We start from the raw sequence: 14,897 nt of genomic DNA on the forward strand, positions 1-14,897 counted from the left end.
AAATTGAATTGGATGATCTGACAGACAATAAAAGGCAATACAACGTCTTTGGGGGGAGGGGGAGATTGTTTTCAAGAACATGAAACCAGTTGTCTATTAAGAGAACGAAGAAAATGGTATGAAATATTAACCTGTTATTTGTAACATTCACATGTGTTACTAAGTATTATTTTCATAATCAATAGCTAACATGGAAATGTCAATTTTAACAATACAATAGCACGCAATTTGTCAATTAAATAAATTTGTATTGTTTTTTTTTTCTTCCATAAAAAAATGATATATCTGTTGTTGTGGTTGGAAGTACACATGAAAAAAAATATGATGATGATTATTTACATCATGTTTTTTTGTATTTTTCAGGTTGTAAAATCTGAAAAGCAGAGTTCAGCTAATGACAAACATTTTACAGTAACAGTAAACATGCCGAAGACTTTACCTATATTTGGATATGTTTTGCACCAAAACTATGATCCTTTGAATAATGCAGACTGGACACGATTGACGGAACGGATAAGCAAGAAGCAACGAAAACTATACAACAAAATGGAAGAAGTATTGTCTAAAAATAAGGCAATTGAAGCAAAAGTGCTGAACACATTTAAAAGTATTGAGAGAAGAATGCAAACCATAGAAAAGAAAACGTTTAAAATAAACCAGCTACAAAAGACAAGCCAAAATGCAACCAAGGTCATTGCAAATGTTGCATCGAGTTTGGATGAAGTGAAATTGAAAATCAACGACCTGCAAGTTAGAATAGCAGAAGGTATTTAGACACAAAGTAAAAAAAAGGCTTAAAATAATTCATTTTTTGTATCGTTAATTATAATATATTTTTAAATACATGTTTGTGTGCATCGAATTATTGAGTTAATACCCTTTCTACTTATTTTGATATCTTATTTCTGATGTTGTTTTATTAAACTGTTACGCAACTGTTACGGATTAGAAAACAGATTGAGCCTATGAGAACACCCCGCCCTATTTTATATGTACCTGTCCTAAGCTAGGAGCCTGTAATTGAACTTTTGTTGGTTTTTGCTGTTCATCATATTTCTGTTTTATTCAATGATTCGTACAGTTTGTTTTTGTGTTGTTTTATAACTGCACTCTCAATGGATCATGCGAGTTGGGGTCGTGTCCTTGCTTACATGTTTAACCTTTATGACAGTCTGTTTTCATTGTCTTAAAAGAACGAAATATATAGTGTTATTTTCATTTACGAATTATATATAACGAAAACATATTGTCAACATGTTTTTAAAATATGTGCGTAGATATTTGTTAAGAAAGTTTATATTAAACATTTTAAAGAGTTATTAATAGCATTATTATTACAATAATGGCACATTTATCGAGATTTACGAGCAAATGTAAAATTTTCTTTCTTTTTAAGAATATGTAGGATGTTTCCAGGACAATTCTTCGGACAGGCATTTACGACACAAGATACAACATTTTGGTAACAAAATAACACTTGCTTTATGCAAAAGACACTGTAAAGGTTACAAGTTCACGGGGCTACAGGTAAGTGAATATTAAGATAAAATAAATAGATAGATGTGGTATAATTGCCAATGAGGCCACCTTCCACTTGAAACCAAATAATTAGAAGTTTACAACTATAGGTCACCGTACGGTCTTCAACAATGCACAAAAACACATACCTAATAGTAAGTAATCGAAGGCTCTACGACACTTGTCAATGATTTTCAAAAGAGTACAACAACGTCCTGATTTATTTATAAAACAATAAACGAAAAAATAAATATGATTTATAGCAACACAGAACAACAACTGCATTATAGGCCTCTTATATGACAAGAGATACAACATAACTTGACTTGAATGAAGTTACAATAATATATGTTCGTTAAAAAAGGGGGACGAAAGATACCAAAGGGACAGTCAAACTCATTAATCTGTGGAAGGTTCCTCGAACCAGCTCTACTTTTTTAAATAAAACATGAGCATTTTTTGGGTATCTGTCTTACAAACCTTGGTCAATAATCATTAAACCGAATACCTAAAAGGTCACTTTGTATTCATAGGTAGGTAGCTATTGTCTGTGTGGAAATGATGTTAACAGTGAGAAGGCTTACCATCAACGATTACCCGAATCCAGTTGCAGCATGAAATGTGAAGGTGAACCTACTAGGACCTGTGGTCACGCCGGGATAAATTCCATATATAGAGGTAAGCTATCCGAAAAAGGTACATTGATAAAGGTCGAGGTACGAAAAACAAGGCATGGGCCAAAACATGTGACAAATCCTATTTATTATACCTCTACCTTTAAAGAGTAAACATAAAAGCCCTTTATATTTAAAAATTCAAGAATAATTTCAACTGTTAGAAATTTAATAAAGATGAATTACTAGATCAACACGGTGCCAATATTCAGATAGTATTTTATGCCATAAATATTATACTAATATGCATTGTTATGTACTACATTAGGGACCATGTGATAATCGTGCATGAAAATGTATGTGTGGTTGTGTTGTTTCTTTGATGTCATTGATAACTGATAAGACAAGAGGATGTGACATGATCGCCAATGTAATAAGATGACTCTCCAAAAACGCGGTGAGCAAAACTAATACTGTAAAGTCACCTATAAGATGTCCCGATATGACTAATATAAAACAATTCAAACGACTAAACTAACAGTCTGATTTATGTTCCAAAAATAAAATCAATATGATAAGCAGCAACACACGACAACCACTGAGTTACAGGCTCTTGTATTTGGGACAGGCAAATAAAGATTATGGCGGGGTAAAACATGCTTACACTCCGCTGTTTTCAGTTTCTGTAAGGCATGTGTAATTGGTAGGTGAAGGACAATCATGATTATTCCTTGTATGTTTTGCCACAATTGATAATGCCACATAATATATTCCAGTAACAACATAATATTCTTAAGAAGTTTAAATTGTTCATGTTTTATAATGATGATTAACATATTTTTTTCTAACCGTTTTTTTTTCTTTATTTGTAGTATGAAGCAGAGGGAAATGACTGTTTTAGAAAAAAATCTCAAATAAAGTAAATTGATGACTTCACTTAGAGTTTCATAATGTTTATTGACTTTACCGAGCGACAAAGATCTAACCGATGAAGGCATAATCTTACCCGTGACAAACGATAAATAATTTTACCAATTACAGTTTATCTGGCCACAAATATCAATTCGCAAAAATAGAATATTAACTGATTACATACTTGAAACCTAATTTTGACTTATATCCAATCTTTAGAAATTTATCTGTGACGTTACCCTTTTCGGCGTTGATACATTCGTGTGACGAACACTTGGTTCGTAATTATATTAAGCTGTTTTGTATTCTGTCCTCAATTGATTTTAGTTATTCGTTTTTTTTTTCTGTGGTTAACATGTCGAAATGTACTATCATATTATTTATTCGTGTTTTTCTCTGCCTTGGGTTTTCTTGCATTTATTTATATTGTATTGACGTCATATAATGTCTTTTTAGCTGTTTATTTAACATTGACATAAAGTGCGGAGCTTTGCTTCTAACAAAACCAGGTTCAACCCGCATTTGTTCTTAAATTGGCCTGAACCAAGGCATGTGTATAGCAGTTATTATCTAATAGTTCGTTTCTATATATGTTGCATTGTCGTCTGTTTTTGTTGCAATTCAGTGCTTTGCTATTTCGTTGTTTTACTCTTATAGTTGATGTGTTTCCCTCGGTTTTAGTTTGTAACCCGGATTTGTTTTCTCTCAATCGATTAATAACATTTAAACAGCGTTATACTACTGTTGCCTATATTTACTGTTAGACAAAGTAACTACGAAGTCAGCATGATAAGAAGTGTATGTGAACAACATTGACGTCATTTCAACAGTTATACAGCACTCTGACTCATTATGATATATATGAAGTACTAGCAGTCTTAGTAGGAAAGAATTATAAAACATAAACCTAAAAATGTTGACAGATTTTTATAAGATTTTGATAGAATCTTATTAACATAACATGCACATTTTTGTTCTATTTCTTCATCCGAATGATTTTGAGGGTTACGTTCATTTCATTATATATTTGAATCGTCTTTTGCTCCCCGTTTTATGGACTTTCAAATACTTTAACTTTAAAACCACACTAATTCATGAATAGTGCATCTGGTGAACTATGAAATATAAAAGCACACATTTAACAAAAATACTTTATTTATTTAGAACAAACAACACATGTCAGCGGGTAATTGTCTTTGTAAGGTGGTCATTTTAGAGATCCGCATTTGATAAGAACAGGCAAAACAATTTACCATAGTGCTGGCTAACGCCACCAATGATATACTCTGGGTTTATGTCAATACACAATGATACATACGTTAGCAGAAGCAGCTGCATGACTAGATACTCCTGATGCCAAGTATACTTTGTACTTTTCCTTTCAGCCACTGTTACATGTATTCTAACCAGGAATTATTTCGACAGAGGTTGAGAGATGAGATCTACAGTAAGCACAAGGGACGTCCTGTGCGTGAGAATTGGAGGCAAAGAAATTGCTGAATACTTCTGCTCCATACATACGACCTTCGTCTGGTCCGCTAGTCTTTTCATAATTTAGATCTGGTGGTAAACATACGTATTTAGCAGCTGAGCCTGCTTGAGAATAGTGACCACCACGTGCACCGGCAAAGCCTGTGAAAAAAAATCATATATTGCTCATTTATCAATATGATATCGTTAAAATCAATAAATCGTCGTCATTGTTCTTTTTTATACATGTAACCGCATTATACAATAAAAAAACCCGAAGCATTTACCATTCAATTTAAAGTTTTATGTACCCAAAATTTACGGCATTGACAGAAGTGATATGCAATGAACCTAAATGATATAACTGGTCAAGGCTGGTGACCTGGCTCACTACTCGGGAGGAACCTAAATGATATAACTGGTCAAGGCTGGTGTCCTGGCTCACTACTCGGGAGGAATCTAAATGATATAACTGGTCAAGTCTGGGGTCCTGGTTCACTACTCGAGAGCAGTACAGACATGGTAAAAGTTGGTCCGGGATGCTAAGCTTCAAATGATTAGGTAACGGGATAGAGGCAGGTTCTCACCCATTTGACGAATTGTAAATTAGAGCAAAACAGATAAACGAGCAGTAAACATATTAAATGAAAGATTATGGTGAAAGTTAAAAAATCTAAGATTGTTTATATTTGAACACATGTTAATCAACTTAAAACTTGTTAATGGAAGTTATGGTTATTTTTTAGTTTTTGAGCCAGTCATTTGACTATGGATTTTCCGTTTTGAATTTTCCTCAAGTTCGGTATTTTTGTTATTTTACTTTTAAACGATTGCAAACCATTTTTTACAAATGATAGTTACGTTATGAATCACTCTGAAAAAGTTAAACAATTGTAGATTTATAAAGGGATTAGTTATTGATTTCTTTCTTTTTTGATAAAGAAATTCAATGTTGATTGTGCTTCTGAGACGCATATGTCCATGAAAATCGGAAAAAAAACGAAAATGTCTAACATTGGGATTGAGACAATTTCTTTTTTCAAGTCGTGACACTTCTTCATCTATAATACTAAAATAACGAGGTCCAATTTATCAGTCGTCATGGGGTAAAAATGACAAATCAAAGAATTCAACTTTATATAAAGCTAATATAGGACAATGGTGTTGATTAAAAATTACACCACTCCAGACCCTTTTGTTTTCCACATAATTAATATTGCCAATAATTAACAAGTTCCGGGTCGAATCCGATACCGATACCAATAGTATATTCCATTGCCTAATGACCTTATCTGCATGTTCCGCATCTGACAGGCGCACCACCAAACGGTGTATTTAGGATTTTGCTATATACACGGGTCATAATCACGGAGTTGACACTACTAAATTTAATCATTGTCACATTGTTCCCTATTGTAGTATTTTAACGTATAGGTAAAGTTTCAATTTACTAGACGTAAAACAGCGAATTAAAGGATACAACTTTATTTATAACTAATCATATGATAGAAAAATGCTGTTGATTAAAATATACTTCATCCCAGGCCCTTTTATTTTCCAAAACATTATGTTCCAGTGCATCTTAATGACATAATCAGATGGCAATACCAATACTAAATATAAGGCTTACGCATAGTTCTATACTTTAATTCAGTCACGGGCCCACGATATCACAGGTGTGTTCTAGTAGCGTGTAATTGATTAAGTTGACGTCTGTTAATATTTACGAGTATATATCAACTATGTATTATTATTTGGACATTGCTTTTATTGAAATGACAAATTATAAGAGTATTAATCATTTAAATGTTATGATCTCTATCTAATGTTCTGTTTTCATCACTTTTCTTCTCTAGATATTCATCAAAATAATCATTAAACAATTAATGCTGGTCTATGAAGTTTGACCAAAATAGCGCTATTTTCGGTTTGCGGGGCTACATAAAATTTCTTATCATAGCTATCTTTTGAGTACAACTTGAATTCATTTTCAGAAACAATACAAATTCTGTGGGTTTTTTTATGTGTCAAATTTGTAGTGATAAGATAATTCAAGATAAGGTGATGCAGATAAAACTTGCACATATAATTTTTTTCAACCCGTGTAGATGAGAATTTAAAACGCAATATATGTACTTGTTTACCGCCGTTTTATTGGTTTCTTTTCCTTTTCTTTTTCATTTTTCAAAAAATATACACTCGGTTATGTTTGTATAATTCTGAATAATTCTAAAAATCTTCTATAAAAAGGCTCCATTTTTCTCCAATTGAACACAAACACACACACACACACACACACACACACACACACACACACACACACACACACACACACACAGAACTCTCACGTGTTTATTACTTGATGGATTGTAAAACCAAAACTTTTTTTAGAAAGATCTTTAATGATTTTAACCGTTATACAAATTTTGTTTCAATAAAAGAAACAAATAACAAACACATTAATTTCTGAATAAAACATCCTTAATTCTACCTGATTTTAAGTTAAAAACATAAGATTTTCATAATTCATCATTTTAACATGATGATTTTTCTTCAGCCAGTTAGGTAATAAAGGTATATGAAAGGCATTTTTAGCGATGAAAGGTATAACAAATGTTTACAAAATAAATTGATAACGTATGGTTTTGTGCTTTTTTCCTGAAAAGGAAATGAGGAACAGTAATTAGCATGCTTACTTTTTTATATTAAAAAAGAGCTAGTTTTATTTAAGATGAAAAAAAAAAACACAGAACTGTTCAAATAAGTGTACGTAACGACTTTATACTGCAATATCAGTTGAATTTGACATATGCTGATCAAATATGGGTCAATATTCATAATGGACCTTGACATGAAGAACTAAGGCCGTGTTCACATTGACCTAAATTCGGTGTTGTGTAAGGGTAACTCACACGTAAACTAAACACAATTGCGTTCCCATTGATAAAACTCAGTGTTTACATGTAGTTTAAATCATGTTTTATCTACACACAGTCGATAGTCAATGTAGGCCTTGTGTAGGTTAAGTGTACACAAAAGTAGACATTTAGGACATTAGTTTTACCGTGTATATATTTAAGGAGGAAACTATTTTTGAGTAAAATTGATATTTTTGATAATTATTAGAATAGTTCTTTACAGAAATTGTTGTCTAAATTTTACAGATTTTTTTTCTTGTTTAAAAAAATTAACGTACTTTATTAACCCCTGATCAAGACTCAAAGCAGCATCATTGCCGAACCCATAAGGCAGCAACCAATTGATTTTCGAGGGGGGGCCTATTATATTTGAGTATAAAACATAAAGGCAGGGGTGGGCTATGGATTTTGTTTTGGAAAAAAAAAATGTTTCCAGTTTTTGGCCCTGAAAAAAAATTTGTTTGTTTCACCCGCAGCTTCCACTATATATAATGCTAAAATTGATTTCGACTTTTCACCAAAATTTGTCCTAAAAAAAATCTATAGCCCAAGCCCCCCCCCCCCTCCCTCCCCAAAGAAAATGAAATAAATAGTTGTTGTCTAATTCATTTGAAAAGGTCTTCCGAATCGACTTGACGTACACAAAAATATTCGCCACTGGTCTTTATTCAAACAACGATTCACGCATAAATGCATGACTAAAAAAAATGTGAGGTAAATGATATGTTTGTTTAGTATCTCAGATCTGTTAAATAACACTTAAAATTAAAAAAAAACGTTATCCTATTCCTTTACCAAATACTCCTTGGAGAAGAAATACCATTTGAAACAAACAGAAAAGATAAAAATGTAGTGATCCCTAATATCTCAATCCTTTTTTTCGGCTGTAAGCATGCTGCTGCAGCTAACGTTTTCTAATGCGTAATCGAGACATATCTAGTATATTCAAACTACTGCAAATTATTAAAATGGCTTTCATAAAGTAGCAACCACTTAACTTCAAAAAAGGGGGAGGGTTATTTTTTTTTTATATGAGTCAGATTATTTTTCGCGCATTCGTTTTTATTCCGTTTTTATTTCGATGCTGGTGATCAAATACTTCTTTTTCAATATTTAACACTTTAATGTATGGGGAAACTCTTGATTCAGAATATTTTTTTTATCATCTGTATGACCAGATATTTTTTTTGGATCAAATTGGGGATCGGAATATTTCCATCCCCCTTTTTGAAGTCAAATGGTCGTTCCCTTACTGCTAGAAAAGTTGTCCGAAAACTTTGAATCCGGTTCTACGTAATGAACATTTAAATGACACATAGTTTACAAGTGTGAACAGATCTTATGTACAGGTAATTAAACAAGGTGTATAGATGTGAACAAATTTAATGTGAAACCAGTGTCCATTACATTAAACTAATTGTAAACATGTTTACTGTACACGGCGTGTGGTGTGAACACGGCCTTAGATTACATAAGTTTGTAACACAATCGTGGTACTGTGATTTTAAAAATGAACATAATTGAGCAATAAGAACTAGTTTAAAGATCTAATTTGAAGATTAATTAATAAGGAGAGTCACATTTTTCACCATCTTTCGGGGTGCGGCAGTTTGTGAAAAAACGAATCTCATTTGCCACCCCGATTATTTTACAAGACATGCATAAATGTCCCAGCTTCGATATGAGCCATCATACATATTCAAGTCAAGAATATGGACTGAGCAACAGATTAAAATGTTACCGTCACCGCCTACAGAAAATTAATTCAGAATCATGACCCAAATAAGACAAAAGCTTTACAACAACTTAAACAAATATCTATTCTTAACAATTGATGTAAGAAAAGAGATGATATTTTCTAAATGAATATTCTTGAATATGTACCACTAGTAACCCGAATTTAACTTGATCGGACAAAAACGCATTAACGCTGTTTAAATGAGATTAATCGTCATTTGATAAAGATTGACAAAAATTAAAAATCATTTTTAATTTATTTCAATGCATATCAAATCATTTTAATGCCAGTCAAATAGATTCGCTTGCAGTCGTTCAATTTAATTCAAGTTGGCGGTAAGTTACGTCAAACAAATAGGCCACGCCCCCGTTAAACTATTTCAAACTGGTATTAATTCGTTTTAAACCGTGTTGAGACCCGAGCTTTTAACAGGTAAATCACTCAAGCGAAACAACATCGATGTATCTTTCGTTTATTTGTTTCAAACTTTATCGACTTAAAAATATAAATGCGTGTATTCTTATTAAAGTCATATACTTATCACAATTTAAACAAATGAATGATCAATACACGTAACATATAAGGAATTTAAATAAAAAAATAAAATATTGATGCACGGTTTAAAAATTTAAAACTTGTGAATCTGTTAAAAATAAAATAGTTAGATGTTTAACATACTTTTAATTTGCCCAAATGCAGTAGATCTTTATCTCACATATTCGTTTCAAAACTTGCTGAGTGCTATGAAAACTTGTGACATATGTCAGTAATGTATGGTCCATTGCAATGACTTACGAAACTTTAGGTATTCCTGTATATTTCCGTTTCTCTTTTTCTGTCTTACTATAGTGTACTCGTAAATCAAATATAGACACGGAATTAAAGTTACTTACAAAAATTATTTATTTTTCACATAGTTTAAATCGATGTATCTTATATTTTCGGTCAACAACAAATATTCCCTAGCTGTATATTGATATATGAAATAGCTTGTAATAAAAGCAATGTTGTGTTAAATAATAAAATTAATGAAGATAATGTTGACATTTGTTGAATTTAATAAACAGTTAAGTTTTGCACAACTTTGTAAATGAAGGAACAGCTCAATAAACTTTTAAAACTGTGTTTCAAATTGTAATATCGGTCACTGACGCGAAACAGGGGTTCATTGTGGAAAAGCAGCACAATACGAAAAATGTGAATTGTGGTTCCGATTCTGTAAAGGGATTATTGTGCTGTCATGCACCGTGACGTACAAAAAGTCTTGCTTTAAATGAACATATATTCTGTTTATATGAGATAAATTTTAGTCTGCGATAACGATGGGTTGGTTGATTTAAGTTTTACGACCTTGACTTGCTCTAAGTCGACATTATCTTACGTCTTATGCATTTAAAAAAACCGTATATTTACGTTTAGAGCATTTAATATAAGTCTACCTACCAAATTAAAATCAACATAAACATTATTAAAATAAACAAGAATGGAAAAGAAACAATTATGCATTGTTGCTCTGATATAATTTTTATTAACTATATTTGAGCGGTAATGTCTTAATAAATACTGATTGTCGTATACATAAAATATTTCATCTAGGTGCTTTCGTTGAAGTTCGCGTTACATATCAAAGGGAATTTCATTGGTTGAAACGTTTGCAAACTTTCAATCCAGGTGTTCTCATCGAGGTCCGCGTTCATGTTTCAATTCAATACACAATATTTCATCTAGGTGCTTTCGTTGAAGTTCGCGTTACATAGTAAAATGAATTTCATTGGTCGGAATATTTGCAAACTTTCAATCCAGGTGTTCTCATCGAGGTCTGCGTTCGTGTTTCAATTCAATACACAACATGAAGTCCAATATGGTAAAAAAAAGAATTTTAAACTCTACGATGTCCGAGTAAATAAATAGAATTTAGAAAATAAAACACTTTTACGATTCTTCCAACACAATAAACTTCCAACACAACAAATATACTATCCTTTTCGCCGATGAATAATTATTACTATAATATAAGAACTAGGATTTGTATACTATTCAATCTGGGAACAGTATACCTAACAATATATATGTTTCTGATTTGATTTATTCCTCGAGAAAATAAATGTCATTTATTCACTTAAATCAATAATAATTGATCAACTTGAACTTTGAAAAAGTTACATTAATATATCTTTTCGCATCCTTTAATTTAAGGTAATTAAATCCGAAAAACTAAATAAAATTAATTGTATTATTTAATTTAGTTTCTTTATTTCTTATAAAACCAAGTGAACGGTAAAAAGAAAGATATTTTTACATATAATATTAACATACAGATTTTGCGTATGACCAGTTTGCACAGAGCGAGCAACAAGAATGAGAGATTGGTGATCAGCCTGGAGAACATACTTTTATGTATATATAATTCAAATTTATTTACACAAATTTTTCAAAACACAATATTTTTTGAAATAAATAAAGTGCCCAATTTCGAAACATTTTCTCGGCTTACATAGTTAGGTTTAAGAAAAGGTCTTCTACTTTCTGTTAGAGTTGTGCAGTTTAGAATATAGTGAAATACATCAACCTATCTCTTGAGAGTTACAAAGTACACAGTACCTTTCCTGTCTCATAATTCTACGCCATCTACCGGTTGCTATAGGTAACCGATGATTTCCAGTTCTAAACATATACAACGTTATCTTATCTTTATAACGTAATAAGTCTAAATATTCTGCAAATTCAAAGATTTCTTTAAACAGTTTTTAACATAATACTTTTGGAGAATATTCTATTTCTGATTTCCAAGTCTGCTGAAATTGGTAAAAAAAATCTCTGTTTAATGCTCAACTTTAACCCTTTTGGATTAAAACTATAGTTACTCTGATTTAACCAAATATTTTAAAATACATATTTATTCAAGATATTTTTTATACAAATCAACCAATCGAAAGTAAATCCACCATCTACGTTGAGTTTATAAATATATCTATACAATTTACTATCGGAACTGTTTACAATGTTAGACCAAAAAGATACCATACGGTGTTCCACATATACTGACATAGAATAAGCGCCTAGCTCTCCATAAACCATAAAGCTTGGGGTTGATTTTTTTCAAGTTTAAGAAAAGTTTACAAAACTTGAAATGCACTTTCTATTGCATCAATAAAACTAAATCTTCAAATTTCACAGCCATATAGGTTGCATTTCTGTAAATATTGACAATGCAATTTCCCATAGGAACTCCTTTTACAGCTAAAACTGTACCACTTTTACTATGAAGTTTTGAAAAAAATCTTATCCTAGAATTGAAAGTTCATTTGCACCACAATTTTTTTCAAAGGTCAAAAAATAGGGCTGTGCGGCATATTTTCAACGTTTATATGCCCCGAACTTCTCAGAGTTGAAACTTACACTAATTTTCTTAACTACCCCTACCTCGAATGAAAGGTTACCACAGATTTCAATGTAAACAATATGCACGTGTTTATTTACTGGTAACATTCCCCAGTTCTGTCTCTGCGATATGGAACACAGAGAGCATAACTGGGAACCAGTATGTAAACAAAATTAATTTTCTATGAATATTCTATTTCTCCCCAAAAGAGGCGTGTTGTCAGAAACAGCTGTATTTACAAAGTGCAACCTATACAGACATTTATTCAAATAGAAAACTCTCTAAAATCAGTTTTTCTCACATTATGACTCATTTATCAGAATTATAGTCTTAAAGAAATCACTGTGTATACTCTAAGTTTTTCTTTACTATACATTTTATACCCCCTCCCCTGTTGCATTTTTTTTAAAGAATTTGAAAACAAGACTTTAATTATTGCCAGCTTACCCTATTTACATATTTTCTGATAAAAAATGCCTAAAACCTGTTAAAAACTGTTTTGATAACATATTGAAAGCATATCAGAATATTATAAATGTAATGTTTAGCAGTCAATCATCACAACATTCAAGATTATATAAAGTATCCAATCCAGCCTCTGTCTCCAGTCCACATCTTACTGTATGCCTATTTGTCAATTAAAGAACACATTTTCTGCCTCAAATGGTCAATTTAGAATTCTTGTCACAACAGTATCATCTGTAACCATATATCTGACACAATTTAGCTACTATATATACTAGAAGTGTTCAAACAAAGCCATATTTGCAATAGTTGTATGTATGCAGATACCAGTCTGAGATATAAATTCACTTAAAATGTTGGAGAGATGACTGCTAACATCTGATTTTTGCATAACTTCCAAACATAGTTATTGTTTCTATATCAAGAACTTTAAAATCAGAAAATCATAACATTTACAAGTTAAATTATTTGTTTTATGACCCAGGGGGTAGGCAATTTTCTATGTTTTTTGCCCCTTGGGCCTCAAATTTCCTAAATCAATCTGCTGTTTCTAGCAATTTGAAATATTTAGTACATATTCAGGATAGAACACACTATTGTAAGTTTTCTTGAGATATTTTTGTTTTTCTAGCTTGTATTTGTTATGCCGTGGTGACAAAAAAGAAGAATTAGGTGTTGCGGCTTAATTTTGGGTTATCAAAAGGACACAAATACTCCATAAATAATATTCAGGAAGGATCTATGAGTTTCAATGACTGCGAAGAGTAAATATAAGCACTTTTTAACAATTTAACTTACAAATATGCAAATGTTATGAATTAATTTTGTATCCAGGACTTTAAGTAAACTATGCATACTGTAAACTGTGAATTTATGCTGAGTCATCATATCTAAGGCCCAGGATTCTATCAATCTTCATTAAATATTTATAAAACTTCATATTTGAGTTAATTTCTTTAAAATCTGTGAAATAAAGCAAATTTGGTTAAATTCTGAATGTTCCCCCTTTTCACCCTATATAGGTTGCATTTCTGTAAATATTGACAATGCAATTTCCCATAGGAACTCCTTTTACAGCTAAAACTGTACCACTTTTACTATGAAGTTTTGAAAAAAATCTTATCCTAGAATTGAAAGTTCATTTGCACCACAATTTTTTTCAAAGGTCAAAATAAAGGGCTGTGCGGCATTTTTTCAACGTTTATATGCCCCGAACTTCTCAGAGTTGAAACTTACACTAATTTTCTTAACTACCCCTACCTCGAATGAAAGGTTACCACAGATTTCAATGTAAACAATATGCACGTGTTTATTTACTGGTAACATTCCCCAGTTCTGTCTCTGCGATATGGAACACAGAGAGCATAACTGGGAACCAGTATGTAAACAAAATTAATTTTCTATGAATATTCTATTTCTCCCCAAAAGAGGCGTGTTGTCAGAAACAGCTGTATTTACAAAGTGCAACCTATAGCAATATAGGCCTTACAATCTTATCAAAAAGATCGTACTGACATTTAATTACTAGTAGATTAACTAAAATAATTGATTCGATATTTTTATTAATCAATCGATAACTTGAAGAACTGAATGGAATAAAAACATAAATAAAGAAAATATTTGTTTAACGCCATTATCTTTGACTGTCCTACAGGTATACTAGCCAGGAGACTGTACAGTGGCGGATGCGGGTTTTATTCCGTAGATAAGACCTCCCGTTTGTTTGACGAAATTATTTTTCAATTGGGACATATGGTTTGAAACCCCTCTTTTCTGTGACCAGATGGTTGTCGTTGTTGTTTATATTTTTCTATAAGTGTTGTACATCAATCAGGCCGATAGTTTTCTTGTTTGAATTGTTTTAATTCATATTTGTAATT

General features: G+C 31.7%; 1 protein-coding gene across 1 annotated transcript; it reads left to right on the forward strand.

The window, feature by feature from the left end:
• Positions 1–319: 319 nt before the first annotated feature.
• Positions 320–3,068, forward strand: LOC143042375 (uncharacterized). Its single transcript, XM_076214658.1, has 4 exons — positions 320–766; positions 1,397–1,527; positions 2,052–2,196; positions 3,005–3,068. The coding sequence occupies exons 1-4, from the start codon at positions 322–324 to the stop codon at positions 3,007–3,009; spliced, it is 726 nt and encodes a 241-aa protein (XP_076070773.1). The 5' UTR covers positions 320–321; the 3' UTR covers positions 3,010–3,068.
• Positions 3,069–14,897: the final 11,829 nt, after the last annotated feature.

This window comes from Mytilus galloprovincialis, chromosome 8 (genome assembly GCF_965363235.1).
Source record: "Mytilus galloprovincialis chromosome 8, xbMytGall1.hap1.1, whole genome shotgun sequence".
In the NCBI taxonomy this organism is placed as follows: domain Eukaryota; kingdom Metazoa; phylum Mollusca; class Bivalvia; order Mytilida; family Mytilidae; genus Mytilus; species Mytilus galloprovincialis.